Consider the following 18,692-nt stretch of genomic DNA (forward strand, 5'->3'; position numbering starts at 1 on the left):
AGAATAAAAATAACCTATGAGTTGATACTGACGTGAATGAATGAATGCATAAATGGAGGAAAAGCAAACTGTCTTAACAATAAAATGCAACTGGTAGTAAATGTAGGTACAATGTATTATGAAATGAGAAAATCCCCATTTGACAACCAGCATAGTAATTTTTTTAGGCAAGAATCTTGAGTGGATGCTACAATCAGTTTATTAAAGTTTGATAAGTGAACAGGATATTTACGTGGCAATTTTCATAAGATACTTATTACTTACAAGGGGGAAAATAGTAATGTTGCAAAGGAAAAAATGTGGCAGTCACTGTTTTAACCAAGTTAACAATTCCAGTTAGGGGGCAAATGGATTTCATGTGCATTTTTCATGTGACATATTGTGGAGAGAACATCACTTCTAAGCTGTTAAAATGCAGTCTAAACAATCAGAAAGAAACATCAAAGTCAAATTGAGAGAAAGTGCCAAGGTCCTGAAAGACAGACTGAGGAAGTATTTCAGATTAAACAGGGTGCAGTTGAATACAACATCGAATCCTGAATTGGATCCCGGAGCTAGGGAAAAAACCAAAGTCTTTTTTCCCCTATAAAAGAAATTAGTGAGATAATTGTGAAACTTGAATAAAGTTTGTAAATTAGATAATAGTGCTATATCCTTGTTTTCTGATTTTGGTAATTGTGTTTGTCCTTGTTTTTAAGAAAGTATTTGAGGGCTGGGAATGCAAGCTGGTGCAGCCACTCTGGAAAACAGTATGGGGGTTCCTCAAAAAATTAAAAATAGAACTACCCTACGACCAGCAATTGCATTACTAGGTATTTGTCCAGGGGGTACAGGTGTGCTGTTTTGAAGGGACACATGCACCCCAATGTTTATAGCAGCACTATCAACAATAGCCAAAGTATGGAAAGAACCCAAATGTCCATCGATGGATGAATGGATAAAGAAGATGTGATGTATATATATAATGGAGTATTACTCGGCAATCAAAAAGAATGAAATCTTGCCATTTGCAACTCCGTGGATGGAACTGGAGGGTATTATGCTAAGCGAAATTAGTCAGAGAAAGACAAATATCATATGACTTCACTCATATGAGGACTTTAAGAGACAAAACAGATGAACATAAGGGAAGGGAAACAAAAATAATATAAAAACAGGGAGGGGGACAAAACAGAAGAGACTCATAAATATGGAGAACAAACTGAGGGTTGCTGGAGGGGTTGTTGGGAGGGAGGATGGGCTAAATGGGTAAGGGGCACTAAGGAATCTACTGAAATCATTGTTTCACTATATACTAATTTGGATGTAAATTAAAAAAAATAAAATTAAGTATTATGTTGAAAAAATATATAAAACTTTAAATCTAAAGCCACCATAGTCAAGACAATTTTCTATTGGCTAAAAGATAGATATATCAACCAATTGAACAAAATAGAGAGTTGGGAAATAGACCTACACAGATTTTGGCATTTAGGTTATGGCAAAAGTGTCAAGATAATTCAATGGGGAAAAAAAGGAATGTCTTTTCAATAAATGATGTTTCGTCAATTGAAAAAAAAATTATTTAGGGGCAGAGGGACCTTATATATAACCTCTGTCTTATTTCAAAGAATTCAGGAAAAAAATTGTGTACAGGTATTTATTTAGGGAAGGAAAACATGGTAAAATGTTAACAGTTGGGGAGTTTGGTTGAAGATATATGGAAAATTTTGTACTACTTACTGAAAATTTTCTGTAAGTTTGAAATTACTTAAAAACAATAAGTTAAAGGGATGATAGAGTTTATAAGAATATAAAGTTAATTTTATATTCTCATATAAGTTGTTAGCAATAAACCAGAGTGTTTAAAAAATCGACTAAGTGCTATAGATAAGATGAAAAAAGATTTTATTCATAAAACTTGAAAGTGAAATATTGATATTGTAGTTTTCAACGTTATGTCTTTGGTGTCACTGAAGTAGAAGTGTGTTCTTATGCACATTTTTCTGTTGCTGAAAAAGCTCTTTTTGGCTTGGAGTAAGTTGGAGGAATAGAGAAGAGATTATTATAAATTGTCCTCCACCAATTCCTTTCTTCATCTTGAGCTCTTTGATAACTTAGAAGAAATGTTTTTGAGTAAGTATTTTTGGAAAGGAAAACAGGGACTGGCATCCTTTACTTACTGATAGTGAACTATGGAGTTTTCTTCCATCATGCTTAATGGATATTCTGAAGCAGCATTACTTGTCTCAGTCTTACTGCTGATTTGTTCATAGCTCACTTAATTTGAAAGTCTTTGACTAGAGTAAGGATTATTCTTGGAATAAATGCTTTTGCTTTGCTGATTGTCATTTTCTTCCTCTTCTTCAGTACTGGAAGTATGGAAAAAATTTTTTTCAGTGCTTTTTTTTAATTTATTTTTGAGAGCATGCAAGCAGGAGAGGGGCAGAGAAAGAGGGACAGAGGATCTGAAGCGGGCTCAGTGCTGACAGCGGTGAGTCTGGTGTGGGGCTTGAACTCATGAACCGTGAGATCAAGACTTGAGTCGAAACCAGACGCTTAACTGACTGACCCGCCCAGGTGCCCCTGGAAAAACATTTCTGACTAAACTTTGGTAAATTCAGAGTTTTAATGCAGCAAGTACATCTAGGTGCATTTCAAGACATAAATGATTTAAAGCTCAGTATTTTAAAATAGTGAACTTTAATAATGGTATTCTTATATTCATTATATTCCTATAGTGATATAATACAATGCCAGGATTCTGAGACACAGTATTGCAATCAGTAATAAAAATTTAAAACTTCTTAATGACAGATATTATGTAAACAAAGTTAATATGTAAATGAGAAATTTGGGAAAGTATTTGTAAAACCTAGTTAATATATCTGTACAAGGAGCTTTTACTTAGATAAGTAAAATGCACATCACAATACAAAAATGATCAAAAGATAAGCAGTTTAGAGAAAGCAAATCTCAAATAACAACAAATACAAGAAAAAGATGTCTAATCACTACTAATTAGGAAAACGCATGTTACAGAAATGAGATTTTTATTTTATATCTTTCATACTAGCAAAAGAATTGTAACATTTATATGAAACAATTGTGAAGTTATTTAAAAGAATACCTTAGTATACCATTTGACTTAGAGGCATATCTACAAGATGTGGTTGAATGAGCGAAATAGAGAGTATTGGTAGAGTCCCAGTTTTATAAAATGGCTGACAAAAATCCCTTCTGTGTGTATACATGTACATGTGAATACGGTTATGCAATCTTGTACAAAAATGTAGAATGAAAAATACTAAATCAGAAACATTGGTTAAGGGGATGATGTTGGTGCAAGAGAAAGTAGGGAGGCAAGCATAAAATGTTACATTCCATATATATGCATTTATATAAAGTTAATATATGCGTTTGTGCATTTATATTATAAGGAGTTTTTAAAAGATTAAATAATGATATTTATTTTCAAAAGGTTAGGAAAGGAACCATTAGGAACATGCAGTGTGAAGTATGTTCCACAGATAGGGAAAATAACAAAATTCCTAAGGAGGAAAGTAGCTGGTAGTTAAGGAAGACACATGTGTGCACATATGTACATAAACACACACCAGTGAATTTTTTTTTAGTTTTTTATTACATTTATTTATTTTTGAGAGACAGAGTGAGACAAAGTGAGAGTGGGGGAGGGGCAGAGAAAGAGGGAGACACAGAATCCAAAGCAGGCTCCAGGCTCTGAGCTGTCAGCACAGAGCCCAACACAGGACTCGAACCCACAAACTGCGAGATCATGACCTGAGCCAAAGTTGGATGCCTAACCGACTGAGCCACCCAGGCGCCCCACACATCAGTGAAGTTTAATGGATGTAAAGGAGAGTGAAGGGAAATAACTTTAGATAGAGAGTTTGAGGCCAGATAATTTATTTTGTTTACTTAATGAGTTTGGATATTACTTTTAATGCAGTGAAAAGCTCTGAACTTTTACTTATATAATTTGATTTATGTTTCAAAAACATCACTTGGGCAGGTATGTGGCACATATAGGGTATAATAGATGAAGCAGAAAATTCAATGTAATGATTATATCAGTAATATACATGAGAGGTGATGTAACTTGGCCCAGGCTGATAGTGGTGTGAATAGAAGTGAATAGATTTGAGATACGTTTTAGAGGTAGAGTCGCCACAATTTGCTGATGGATTGGATAGGGCAGATTATGGGAATAAGAAGGACCAAGGATAACTCTTACATGTTTTTTGGTTCTGTGTGAATGGGAGGTGGTGCCATGTGCTGAAATGGAGAAGAATATGGAAAGAGCATATTTGTTTTTAAAATCATGGAACTGGATGCAATCACCTGGCAAGGATGTGAGGGTAAAGAGGAGAAAGGAGCCCAAGTCTAAAGCTTAAAGGTACTTCAGTAAGTAGAGGTGAGGCACTTCCTTCTGCTCATTGAAGGAAGAGGATATAGCTGTAAAGGCTGACAGGAAGCCCTGAATTAGGAGGAAAATCAGGACAGTGTTGTGTCATAAAACACCTGAAGAAGAAAGTGTGAATATGGTCAACTGTGTAAAGTGCTGCTGAGGTATATGGTAAGGTAAGAATGAGAAAAGTGACCATTGACTCTAATCACATTAATTAGGTTGCTGATGATGACATGGACAAGTCTTAGTGGAATTTGGGGAATGGAAGTCTGATTGCAGTAGTTGAGGAAAGAATAGGTAAGCGGTTGGAGATGACAACTACAGACATTTCTTTCAAACATGTTTACTGTGAAGTAGATCAAAGAGGAGGGGCAACTGGAGGGGCAGTATGGAGTCCAGGGAGATGCTAGAACATGCTTCTGTGCTTCTGGTCTTTGATCTAGTGGAGAGGAAGGACAGCTTGATGGGAGAGAATGATACTTCTGGAAAGGAATAGGAACAGAAAAGTCAGCAGTAACAGCAGAGGGGTGAATGTGGAAAGCTACAGGTGAAGTGTTTAAACTGATAGATATGATGATGGGAAGTGGTTTGAGGCAAAGTTATGAGCAGAGAGTGGACTTGAGACAGAGAAAGTGGGGAATAGTTGACTTGGAGAATGGGCTAATGAGAAACAAACCAAGTTATGATGGTTAGGCAGTGTTGAGTGTTAGCTGAGATTTATGGTCATCAGTTCAGAAACACCAGAGGGGCGTGTGTGTGTGTGTGTGCATGCCTGTGTGTTCCCAGGAGTTGTCAGCTACTTGGATAAAGATACAGGGATAATTGGTGTATGTATTGGGCGTTAGTTCCTGGTTGGGGCTCTGCCAGGCAAGTATGTTCATGAGAGAAGGGTAAAGTATGTGTGTTTGTAAGGGAGTGAAAATAGTGATGGACCATGAAATCTAGAGAGGAAAGAAAGGACATGAGAATAGACAGTAACAAAGTGGTGAGGTAAAAATGGATTGGAGGACTGGATATAGGTTAAAGAATTTCTGGACAAGTAATACAAAATAGAAGAGCTAGATAGGAGGCAAAATGGAATACATGAAGTTGAGATTTTGGAGGTGATTTTTGGTGAAAGGTATAACAGTAGGAGTGAGTTCTTGACCTGTGGAAGTGGATCATTTGGAGTTGGGAGATGTTTTTGCAGTGATATTTTACACAGATACTGAAATCACCAGAGATAAGAGTAGGGCTAGAAAGAAAAGTATCAGGTGATAGTTATCAGTGCATGAGGAGGTCATTTGGTGCCCATCACAAGGAGAATTATTTGGGGGTACAAATTTCATGGTGTGAACTTGAAAACATCTGAAGTTTTTGAAGGAGAAGGAAGGAAAAATAATTTGTAAGACAGAGTAAGGAGCAGAAAGGATATACCTTTCAGGCTCTTGAAAATAGTAGATATAATATTTAAAACAAACAAAAACTGGTCTCTGTTTGAGAGGACTTAAGGTGACAGGTTCCAGTTAGAAACTGGAAAAAATATTCAAAGAAGAATTTGAGGACTTTGGGGAATTTGTTCATCCCTAGGCTGTGAATTTTAAACTGGATAAGGGGTCAGTGATCAGCTGTGTCCTTCTCCGGTTCTTTGCCTTCTGCAGCAGACTGGCAGCGAAGGATAAAGGGAAACCTCCTCAGGGAACTGACTGCTCTGTCGGGAGATAGAAGTTAAATGTAGGACTGTAGTCTTGTGGTACATGGGGGAGTAGAGGCTCATGTGGAGTGTGAAGCCAGGAACCTTTTTCATCTTTGGAATCTGACTCAGTATTAAAAGAGGGCTCATCTTTAGGTAGCCTGTATTCAGGTACTGCTAATGCTTTTCCTAAAAATATACCTTTCTTTTCTTGGTCTAGGTCACTTTTACAAAGAGAAAGTTTGGATTAATGAAGAAAGCCTATGAACTTAGTGTGCTCTGTGACTGTGAAATAGCACTCATCATTTTCAACAGCTCTAACAAACTGTTTCAGTATGCCAGCACTGATATGGACAAAGTTCTTCTCAAGTATACAGAATATAATGAACCTCATGAAAGCAGAACCAACTCGGATATTGTTGAGGTAACACATATCTCTAGTATGCCTGAATTGCAGTTATAATTGAATCTTCCATTTAGTAACTTTAACTGTCAGATTGCTTTTCACATCCAAATTATAAATCAGTTTATATATGTAACTTACGTTTTCTCTGAATCATTTCTTGGAATGATCTAATTATTGCTATAATAATATATACGTAGATATTTTTCCCTCTGAATCATTTCTTAGAAGGATCTAATTATTGCTATGTAATGACCCACTTATGCTATAAACATCCTATTTATTGAGACAAAATAAGCTAGGCTGTTGTACTATATACAGCAGTATAATCTAACATTTTATCTATGATTACTTATTTTGTATGAGTTTTAAAGTTAATATTATGAACTATATCACTTGGAATAGTATGAAGTTACAGTTTTAATATGTCTTAATCATTTCATTATGTCAGTGACTACCCACAACTTGAAACACTAATGAAGTGGAAGAAAATGACGTAAATATTTGTTTTGTTAGTAGTGCTTTAGTTGTGGGGGAAGATATCTTCATTTTTTTTTTTTTTAACCTTTTCTGCTTTCCTTCAGTATCTCTTATAATTCTGCTGACTTAAAATGAAAACAAACAAAAAAAATTCGGGGATTATTTCCATCTTATTCAGAAATAGTGTTTTAAAGCAAGCCCTTCAAAAAGAATCGGTATACTTTCCCCTTTTATTCTTTTCTACTGCAAAATCTTTTTATAAAAGTTAACTTACTGTATATATTTCTAATGGCATTCTAAATTAGCTTTGTACTTGTCATTTTTGTTACATTTAGAGATTTTGTTTCATTTTTATTCAAAAGGGAGTCTTTCCCCCCACTAAAAAAAATGCATACTTTGGCTTACTTTTGTAATATTAGAAAACTGTCCCAGTTAATCAGGGATTTCCTTGGTGAAAATACTGAAACCATGTGAAATGATGCAGAACTAACTATAAATGAAGAACTAACTATAAAAGAAGAAATGAAGTCCTAATCTAGATTTTGAGTTAAGATAAAGATACCTTATTTTGTAGGAATCTAATTTATTTGCCTCCACAGATTAAATGCATTCTAAATTTCCCTATACCGTATTTCTCTACTACAACCATTCCTTTTAATTGATTTAGTTTGTTACTGAAAAAAAAAATTCTGCTACTTATAATTTTTTTTAAAAAAGCACTTCTGTTACTTTTTAGCAATTAATTAATTGCAATGAGAAGTAAAAGCATCATGTAATTACAGCTACAACTCATCTCTGTGCTTGTTGCCCACAGTTTTATTTAAATGGTTCACTGCTGTGAACATCCCCTGAAATGTGTATGAAGCTTTTGATTTTGCCCTTGTTGATCATTTCAGTTAAACTACATGATAACCTCTTACCCAAACCCCTTCATGCAATTATGTTTATATCAATTGTAAGTTACTTTGTATTATTTAGCATTTGTGGTTTTAGCAATACAAGTCAGTAGACCCTGTTATATATCATAATGCATTTTGAATTGTAATTTTATAAATTACAGGATCCTTATTTGGGTAATCTTATCAGAGACTTCATAACTGGATTTCCTTGAAATGGAGATTATCCCTGGTGTGTTTGATTTAAAATCTTATTTTAAAAATCTCTATAGCTTATCAAAAGCTCCACTGCCTAAGTCAAAGAAACAGAGTTGACTTTTATGATGCCAACAGATAGATACTCAAGCTAGTTTCATTGTAGAAGGCAGCCATCCCCTTGACCCTAACTACTCTGCTCTTTCATTGCAGCAGTTGTTGGTCTTGGCCCCTGGAAGTTGAGGGTGCTCCGCACAGCCTAAAGCTTACTTCTTTAGAGAATATGAAGAATATAGTCTGATTTAATCCTCACAGAACTTTCAGACTACCTCAGTCTTCACCTCTGTTGTGGTCAGCAGTCAAAGTGTAAGAGAGTAAATCCCAAACATTTTTTTAGCAGTCTCTATTACAATTTACTTCAGTATGAAGGAAAACTTTTGCAGGTCAATTATCAATTGGGATTTTGATGTTTTCTTTTTAATTGAATTTCTTAGGTATAAGTGAACATGAATATCACCAGTAGTTCTTTATGAAGTTTGGAATTCTATAAATGCAATGGTTAGAAGACACTTTGGCTTATTATAAGGTATTAATTTGTTGGTAGGATAAATTACAAGGCTTAATTTACCATGCATGTTAAGTTTACTGAATTAACCTTCATTATAAGACAGTGGTGGTTACCCCAGATGTTCTTTCTTCTACATAGAAGGGTAATGCAACTACATCCTGAATAGAAGTATGTACATATCTGAGTTCCTTTTATCAGTGGTGGTAATGGCTTATACTAATGTAGCTACAAAGATTGTTGTGAACCAACCTAAGTTTATAGGACCAGAGTAATGACAAATACATAAACCATAGTTTCCTATGGGCCAGGCACTTACAAATATCCCATTTAAGGATATTTATGGAATACAATTTTAAGTATTTTTTTTTCATATAGGGTCCTTTGAAACAGTTGTAGTAATTGGAAAGACACTTTTGTCCATTTGTTCATTTAACAAAAATATTTGAGGGGCTCCTATGTACCATGGACTCTGCAAAGTGATATTATTTAGACATTTCTAATTCAGGCTCAAGACTGTTCTTTCTACCCATAGTTTTGTAAACCACTTAGATAAACTTGTACCAACTGAAGATTTTATATCTGTAAACTTTGAGCAAGTTGGTGTGTTCTGGATGTGTAAAAAAGCCGTCTCCTGTGGCTTCATCAGCAGTAAATGGAGGCATAAACAGCTATAAGTGATCCACGTTAGAGTGTCTCCTAATGCACTTGATCCATAGTGAGACTAACTGAAGACTTTGAGAACAACCTTTATAAGCCCTCTAACCTGAATGTACTATTTCCTGTTGCATATAAGTTAGTCCTTAAGATCAGTAGGATTTTATTTTCCCCCATATGTCTAAAAACCATACCTGCAAGAATGCACATGTTATTATGCCTATGGAATTAGATCTAGTATGTTTTCTGGGAGCACAATGGAATAAATACATTAAAAGTAGTTGGTATTCGAATATTGTGATGATAAACAGATATAAAGGAAAATATGGTGCTCACATCTGTCTACCTTTTGATTTTAACCACAGATACCAGAAACCTCTGTATAGAATGATGTTCTATCTTTGCTATCCCTTGTTTCATATTATCTATATTTTAAAACCAGTTTTTTAAATTTTAATGAATTTTAACAATTATAGTTGGTAAAAAATAATTTCCATGTAGCTTTTTAAAAAAATCAACAGCATTTACATATTTCAAATTGCATTTGGATCTTTTAAAGTCTGCAGTGTCCTGTAGAATGTGCATATCTCATACATTGAGAAAGCTAAATAAATGAAAACAGAAACTTAGATGTTAGTAAATTAGGAGATTGTCATAAAGATAAACTTTATAAGAAACTTCATAATTGGATTTCTTTGAAATGGAGAGTATTGTTGCTGCATTAATGGCATCTTATTTGAAAATGCTTATTATACACTGCTTTTTAGGAGTATATTCCTGACAAAAAATGAGTTTCACTACTTTGTTTTCTATATTTCAGTAGGAGACATTCTGTACAAATGTCATCAGAGATCTACATTGTATCTTTCCTGTTAAGCATTGATACAAAATGCTTATATGTGGCCCACTTTTGTGGGCCTACAAAAAGTAGTAATTTAATTGAAATGTAGAGACAGTGTTATAACCCCCATGTTTTCTTTTTAGTAAATTAAGATTTAAAAAGTTGTCAACTGTTGTATGCAGTTTTATAAGAACATTGGATTTATCTTAAAGTATTAGAAACTATTAATGAAAATCACCAGTTACCATTATTCACATACACACACACGTGTGTGTGTGTGTGTGTGTGTGTGTGTGTGTGTGTATACACACACATTGTGTTTATACTAATCAAAAGCCTAGGACCAATAGAAGGGTTCTGCATCACAATAAAAATTATGCTAAAGCTGTGAAGTGAGGATTTTAGCAGCTGCTACACAATAAATTCCTGAGATTACTTTTGTATCCATTTTTTTCCTCTCACTTTACAAAAATATTTGGAATCTTAAATATTGCAGCATGTGATCTATAAAAATAGTTATGATTTGGTGGTATTGGAGAATATTCAGTGCATAGCTTGTGTGATGATTCAGATCATTGTGCTGTCATTTTAAGGATGTAAGAGACCATGGCCTTTTATCTGTCTAGTTAATATCTTATAAACTGCACCCAGATAGAGGTATTTTCCTCATGTCAGGAATACTGTGGTACTTAAAAAGAAAAAAAAATTCCACTTGCATTATCTCATTTGTTCCTTATATCCAAGGCAAACTTTTTTGGAAGTGGAAATTGAGACTCCGTTAAATGACTTGCCCAGAGTCATGTAGCAATTTAGTGGCAAAACTGGGATTAGAACTTCAGTCTTTGAAATTACAGCCTCCCTTGCCTTCCCAGTTTACTGAATTCATTAGAGCTCTGAAACATTTCACCATAAATGGATACAATTTTATATGTAAATCAGTAATGTTCAACATGTAACAAATGTGAATGAGTTTTCCTTGATAATAAATAGAAAATTAGTGAAATTAATTGCAGTAAGATTAATTGGTGACATTTATCAAGTTGCTGATATAACCTGGTACTCTTCCAAGGACTTTTATTTATTTTATCTGATTGAGCTCTCTTATTGTCCCCGTTTCACAGATGAGGAATTTGAGGCACAGTGATAAATGAAGTAAGATGACAATAATTTGGATTTAAAGAATGAGAAAGTCTGCTTTTTCTGAGTTTTAATAATCCCTGCCTGCTCTCAGATTACAAAGGAATTTAGAAGTCATTAATATCTTAAAGAGAGGGAACATAAGATGCATCTATCGATTATTAAATAAAAATAGCTGGTAGTAAAAGTTGAGCACGGCAACTTTTAGAATCAGTGGCTTTCAGGGTGTGGTACCCTGACCTTCAGTATCAGCATCACCAGAGCACTTGTTAGAAATCTGAGTTCTGGTGCCCTGCTTCACACCTACCGAATTGGAAACTTTGGAGAAGAGGCCTAGGCAATATTGTATTAATTTGAGTTAACTTGTCCTAAGTGGAGTGAGACTAAAAGCTTCAAGTTATCGGGTAGTCTCTTGGCAGTAAAAATTCTTAAATATTTTTATTCCCAAGAATATCCTCTGAAATGATTTCAAGCAGTGAGCAAGCACAAACTGTAACTTTTAAGGCCTTCCAAATAGTTCAAAATAATATGCCGATTTTGGTGTGAATTGCAAACCAGGGAACACATTTCTAATGAGTTAACCTTTCATTGCAGTCCTACATGGTTTTACATATGTGCTTCTTTGAACATATTTAGGGGTTGGTGGGGATGTGTGGGCAGCATTGCATTACACAGTCCCTCAGTTGAACAAAACAGAAAGATAAATGACTTTTGTCTCCTGAGATCATCTAGTGCTGACCTTCTAGAACTGGAGGCATGATTATGCTTAGGGTTTCTGACAGTATTACAATATTCTCTTAGAGCCTTTTTGAGCCAATTGGGCTTTTTTCTCCCCATGTTACTGATCAGGAATGGAACAGACAGGGAGTGTTTAAGAGGCTTGCCTAATGTTTTACAGGGCTGCAGTGGAGCGGCAGGGAAAGGGAAAAAATAATGAGACATCTGAAGACAAGACAAAGCTTCCCTCCGCCTCCAGGCCCCTGCCCTGCTCTTTTATTCCTAACAGAGCCTGAAGCAGCAGGATGGTGATTCACAGGGTGAGGCACGCAATCCTCATGGCCCCCCTCCTCTCCTCACATGTCCTGCACCATCTCCTCACACTGCAGTCACCATAGCTCTGCAATTTCAGTTTTACTCTTTTTATTTTTACTGTGTATTTGAATATTATTATTTATCATATAATTATTGGTTTTCATTTATGTGCTTTTTAAGGAACTGTGCATCTCTGCGTGTGATTTTTATGTTCTTGAGGTCAGAGTTTTGTCCATCAGAGACTGAAGTTGTTGATATATAAACAAGAGTTCATGGGGAAAGGGGTGATATATATCACTTTATAATATAGCTTACATTTCTGTAATGCATTTCTTGTGTTTATCGATGAATACCTGTATATCCTTTTTATGTGTCTTTGTGTCAGGGATTGAGTGTTTTTGTAGTTAAAATCAGATGAGTTGTTCTTTCTCTTCCGGAAGTTCTTTGCTACATTAGCCATATTTTTGGCTAATGAGAGAAAAGGGCGAGGGAGGGTACAGAGGATTGGAAGAGTGGTCAGAGAAAACTTCCTCTGGAGGTGACACATTGTCTTAGGCCTTTAAAGGACAGGGTTGGGGAGGGAAAGGACTAGAAGAAAGGTGTTCTGGTTCAGAGGGGCAACTTAATGGAAATTAGGAAACGAAACATAGCACAGTTATTTTATGGAGTTAAAATCAGCTGAATGCAGCTGTAGTAGTATAGTGTGAAGAGTGGAAATAGCTAAGACCTGGGAAGTAAGCCAGATCCTGAAGGCTTGGATAGCTATTGAAAGAGCTCTCTAGGTTTTACTGACTATCTTGTAATTTCCCAGGCAATACATTGTGTTCAAGTTGCACTGTAATTTTTTGAAAGGGGCTTGAAAGAAGGGAGGAGGAAAAGGGTAAAAATATTGAATATAATGCATTATTTTTACACTTTTAATTTATTATACTGATATTTATACTGTGTATAAGACATTGTATTAGACACTGAGAATAACTGACCATATTTCTGCCATTTTCCTAAAAAGATGATGTGTTTCCTAAAAAGATGTGTTCATCTTACTACAGAAGTTTCTTTGTTGGATACATTTCAATATAGATTCAAGACACTTAGAATCCCAAGATTTTGATGTTTCCCACCAACATAGTAATCATTTAGCATATAACTATTACATTACTATTAGAGCTAGAAGCTTATTTAATGCAAAAGATAAAGGGTACTTACCATGTTTAAGAATGTTCTGTGTATGCCTTTGTGAAGTGAGATATATACGTAGCATAAGTGATATTTCTCTTATAAAGAGGTAGCAAATGCAAGCGTGCAGTGTTTGTTTTTTTTTTGTTTTTTTTTTTTTTTTTTAACATTTATTTATTTTTGAGACACAGACAGAGCATGAACAGGGGAGGGTCAGAGAGAGGGAGACACAGAATCTGAAACAGGCTCCAGGCTCTGAGCTGTCAGCACAGCCCGACGCGGGGCTCGAACTCACAGCCCTCATGGACCGCGAGATCATGACCTGAGCCGAAGTCGGCTGCTTAACCGACTGAGCCACCCAGGCGCCCCGCGTGCAGTGTTTTTAAACCAGGCCAAACACATAGTTCCTTAAAATTGAGACAGCTCTATAGTTTTCATTTTTATTTTGAAATTATTTTTGTAGCTCAGTTTTGAGACTAGGGATCTAGAGTCTGAAGAAAGAAAGGGATCTTCTTAGCACAAATTGGTCATAACCCTACTTTTAAATTTATAGTTAGAGTCAGCGCTTGACCTATAAACCATTCAAGATGGTAGTATGAACCTCTTATATTTTGGAAAAGTAAACATACCTTATATGTAGGTTTTGTTTGGTGGGTTGATTTGTGAATCAAATCAATTTTTGATACTCGTGTATCCTAAGGATATTCTGTGAAGAATATCATTATGCGTGTAGGCACATAGTTACGTGATATTTCTTTACTCAAAGAATATTTCCTATAAGTTCTTACTTTAATTGATTAGCAGTGAAAGATCAGAAGATAAACTTAAAGATTGGTTTTTAAGTATTAGGGATTTTTGAAATTTGGTAATAAATAAGCTACAAGTTTGAGACTTCTAGAATAAAGCAAAGCTTGAATTCATATTGGAATTTACCTCTTTTTTTAAAAATTTTTTTTAATGTTTAATTTTGAGAGAGTGAGACAGCATGAGCAGGGGAAGGGCATAGAAAGAGGGAAATACAGAATTTGAAGCAGGTTCCAGGCTCTCTCAGCTATCAGCACAGAGCCCGATGCAGGGCTCGAACTCACAAATCGTGAGGTCATGACCTGAGCCGAAGTCGGATGCTTAACCAAACTGAGCCACCCAGGTGCTCCTGGAATTTACCTCTTGTAATTCAGTGGAGAATATTTTCTGTCATGCTTTTTGTTTTTATAGAAATTTTCTTAATAACTGGTTTGTTATTTTGTGGTAATTTTTGGGCTTGAGTTGTTATTTCCAAAATCTGTCTTGTAAACCTCAGAAATGTTTATGTTCTGCAAAAAAAAAAAAAAAAAAAACCCTTAGAAATAGCAACTAGTATTTGTACAGGAATTTTAAAAATCAGCTTGCTTTTTTATGCTACCAGTATTCATATAGGCTTGTTCTGTAATAGGATATAATTAAAATATTTTAGTGCTGTTTCCCATAATTGTATAGTTGTATTAAGTTTTTAAAAATTGTTTTGTAACTGGAGTATAGAAAAATCTACCAGTTATTGTTCTGTATGACAGTAGAAAATAAGCAGTTAGGTGGGGATTTAGGCATTTTGTGAAAGGTGTTTTAATTCTCAAATTGTGTTATTTGATAATTCACTTACTATAGTTCAAAGAAATTTCTATATTTAGTATTATAATTAGCATTTCTTGGTTATAGTAATCAGTTTATTTTATTGAATGTTTATGGTACCTGTTTAATAGGAAAGAGAACAGTATTAAAGTTCTAAACCTTGTGGAGTTTAAGGACCAGTTAAAATAATGTATATGGTAACATTTTGAAAACTGTTTTATATTAATTACGTGGTTTCTGATTGCAAGCAACAAAAGACCTGACTGAAACTCCTCTTTCAAATAGGGGTACTTGTTATATATCACATAACAAGAAAACCTAGCAATGTGGTAGAGATTAGCCTGTGTCTGTTGAAGTGGGCTCCCTCAAGCCTTCAGCTGTGTCCTGATGCTGACTTGTTCATGTTGACGGTAGCAGCTCCTGCCCTTACATCTGCATATAACATCATCTATGGCAGTGTTACCCAGTAGAGCTTTTTGTGGTGATGGAAATGTTCTATGTCTGTGCTGTCCAGTATGGTAGCCGTTAGTCATGTGTAGCTGTTGAGCATTTGAAATATAGCTAATATAACTAAAGAACTGTATCTTTAACTTAAGTAACCGCATGTGACTCGTGGCTACCATATATAGTGGCACCAATATAAAGCATCAGAGATCAGTTGTATCCTAGAGTTTCCAGCAAATGTTCTAAAATTAATTCCGTTATACTGATGTAGCTAACATGCCTCCACACTCCTCACTGAAGTACAATCATGGTGGTGGAGAGAAGATGGAAAGTTCTCATTGGCGAATTCTAGCCAGATGTTCCACCTCTGAGACGTACTCTAAAGCTGTAGTAATCCAGGAAGTTGTGTTTATGTAGCTCAGTAGAACAGAACACAGAGCTCAGGAATAGACCCATGCCTTATTAACACATGGTTAACTGATGTTTGACAAAAGTGCTCAGGGAAATCAATGAGAAAAGGAAAGTCTTTTCAAAAGATGGTCCTAGAAACACTGGACATACAGACAGAAAAAATAAACCTCAGTGTTTACTATACATCATACACATTTCTGTGGAATAGTTTGTATATGTGACTAATAAAAGTGAAGAACAGACAGATTGGGTGTAGTTGATAGAGTGCCTTGCATACCAACTGTGGCATTTGACGTTTGTCTCATGGGCATTGGGCAGCCCTTGGAGGTGGTTTAGCAGTTTGGGTAGTCAGACCATTGTTACAAGAATACTAATCTGGCAGTAGATTTATCAGCATTTCAGAAGACATTTATAGCTTTTAAAAATAGACTAAGATCCTATCTTTTAGTTATGATAGGTCTTTAATAATGTTGAGATTTTATGAAGAAGAATGCTATTCCATTTGGTTTGAATGGGGAAAGGTGATTAAATGGTGGCTTAGGCTTTGTTCTAAAGATGATAATATGTTGACATGTCATGCTTTTTCTCAAGTGATCTATACAAAATTTGAGATGCATCATATGTAAAGAAGGAAATATTTAGAATTTAACCATAATGTGAATGTGCTCAAATATTTTTATAAATAATCTTTATAATATGATCTCCTTTAATGCAACAATTTAAAGTACTTTTACTTAAAATCTCTTCATTATTATTATGGAAAAAATGACTATGACCAAAATTATTGTGAGAAGGAGTTTATGTGTTATAAGAAGGCTTGGAAACCCTGATCTAGTTCTGTATTTCATTTAAATGATAAGAAAGTAGGAGTCCAAACAAAGCAAAAGGCTTGTCCAGGGTCTTAGGAGTATGCAGTGACAAAACTCAGAGCTTAAATAATGTTCTCTTGAAGACCCTGAATCTGTCTCAGAAGACTGTGGAACTTCTGAGGCTAAGTCTTTGAGAAAGAGCTTTCTTCCAGTGGATTCCCAAAGATCCAGCACACAGCTTAATAATGACCTTTAAAATTGAACTAAAAGCAGTGTTGCTTACTTCAGTGGTAACTAATTGATGATACTCTTAAAACGTCTTCAGATGTTACCCACAGCTCGTAGGGACAGAAACACAGAGTGTGTTTAAATTTATTTATTTTTTTATTACGTTTCTTTATTTTTGAGAGGCAGAGAGAGCGTGAGTGGGGGAGGGGCGGTGAGAGAGGGAGACAGAATTCGAAGCAGGCTACAGACCCTGAGCTGTCAGCACAGAGCCTGATGCAGGGCTCAGACTCACAAGCCGTGAGATCATGACCTGAGCCGAAGCCGGACACTCAACCAACTGAGCCACACAGGCGACCCCAGAGCATGTTTAAATGGAAATAAAGTTCAAGAATGAAGGGGATGTGATTCTCTTCACTTTGTATCGCCTTCATTTCTGTATCGCCCCATCTTCAACATTGATTCCTAGTATATAGTATTTCCAACCGTTATAGAAGTAAACAGATTTAAAAAAAGTATAGGTGCTTCTGCTGTAATGCTGTTTATGTGTTCCTGAAAAGCCTCACAAACTCTAATACCTGTGCAGTTTTGTGTTCTAAGCAACACAAACTAAAAAATAATCAGCAATTTAAAAGAGCTGGAACTGCTCAGTGCGGTAACTTAGTGTATAGTTAGTGGGTATTATAAATGCACAGAATTAATTATTTGAATAGAAATGCTGGCAGCACTTTAATTAGGATGGAGATGGTGGGTCTAAGGACAGTGCAGATGGCAGTGTAGCAATGAGCGGTGGAGGGTGAGGGGTTGCCATTTAAGTATGGGAAATAACTACCACCTGCAGTGGGGCGGGGAGTGCTCCTCTGAAGCCTTCCTTTTCAATTTTCTTATAATGCACACCATGCTCCTGCTGTTTGGTGGTCTTTCTCCTTTCCTGCTAAACGTTATACTTCTGTTCCCACTTTTCTGGCTCCCCTTGCCTAGGAAAAATCCACATTGAACCAGAGTGACTTTATTATTCTGACACCATTCCCTATTTACCAGTTTCATGTCACCTAATTTATATTCCCAAACACATTATGGTAGAGCAGACTGTATTGTTTAATCATAGAAGTTTGTTTTTTTTTTTAAAGAGAGCATTCATCAGTTTATGTTCATCTGAATAAGTGGCTGCTATATGTAAGAGAAAATTATTCAGAGAGGGGAAGTTGTATTACTTTGCTAGTTTCCTTTAGAGTGTAAAAGAAAGCTGTTTTCATAGATGCTATTGGCTTTTATTTCATATAGTTCTCTTCACTGATTATCTTGATATACCTGGATGTAGAACTCCATAGGTATGAATTCCAGTGAGATTATTCATAATCATATTAAAGATTTCCAGCGTTTTCTGTAACCTGCATGAAGTGCATTCACATTGCCTGGCATCTTTATAAATCATTGCCCCCCAATCTTCCACTATCCTGTGAAATTGAATGTTCAGTGAGGTAACTTAGTGTACGTAGTGGCTACCACAGTGGGTATTATAGACAAACCTGAGATTAACTTTTTTATGTTCTTTCTATTGAGATATAATTTACAGACCATAAAATTCACCATTTAAAATTATACATTTAGTGGTTTTAACATATTCACAAGTTTATGCGACTATGAACACTAATTCCAGAACATTTTCATCAACCTAAAATGAAACTTGGTACCCATTAGCAGTCATTTCCCAACTCCCCTTCCCTCATCCTGGC

At 35.5% G+C, this 18,692-nt stretch overlaps 1 protein-coding gene across 11 annotated transcripts in view; it reads left to right on the forward strand.

Moving 5' to 3' along the window:
• MEF2A (myocyte enhancer factor 2A) overlaps positions 1–18,692 on the forward strand; it is a 160,721-nt gene that overhangs the window by 91,701 nt on the left and 50,328 nt on the right. For 7 of the 11 annotated variants that reach the window (XM_042988173.1, XM_042988175.1, XM_042988170.1 and 4 more), the window contains one exon: positions 6,301–6,504. In XM_042988173.1, coding sequence (XP_042844107.1) covers positions 6,301–6,504 — 204 coding nt within the window. Of the gene's footprint in view, positions 1–6,300; positions 6,505–8,305; positions 8,421–8,449; positions 8,641–9,832; positions 12,292–18,692 lie in introns of those variants that run through there. The other 4 variants (XM_042988181.1, XM_042988180.1, XM_042988178.1 and 1 more) reach the window with 3 other exon arrangements.

The sequence above is a fragment of the Panthera tigris genome, chromosome B3 (genome assembly GCF_018350195.1).
Source record: "Panthera tigris isolate Pti1 chromosome B3, P.tigris_Pti1_mat1.1, whole genome shotgun sequence".
NCBI classification, from domain to species: Eukaryota; Metazoa; Chordata; class Mammalia; order Carnivora; family Felidae; genus Panthera; species Panthera tigris.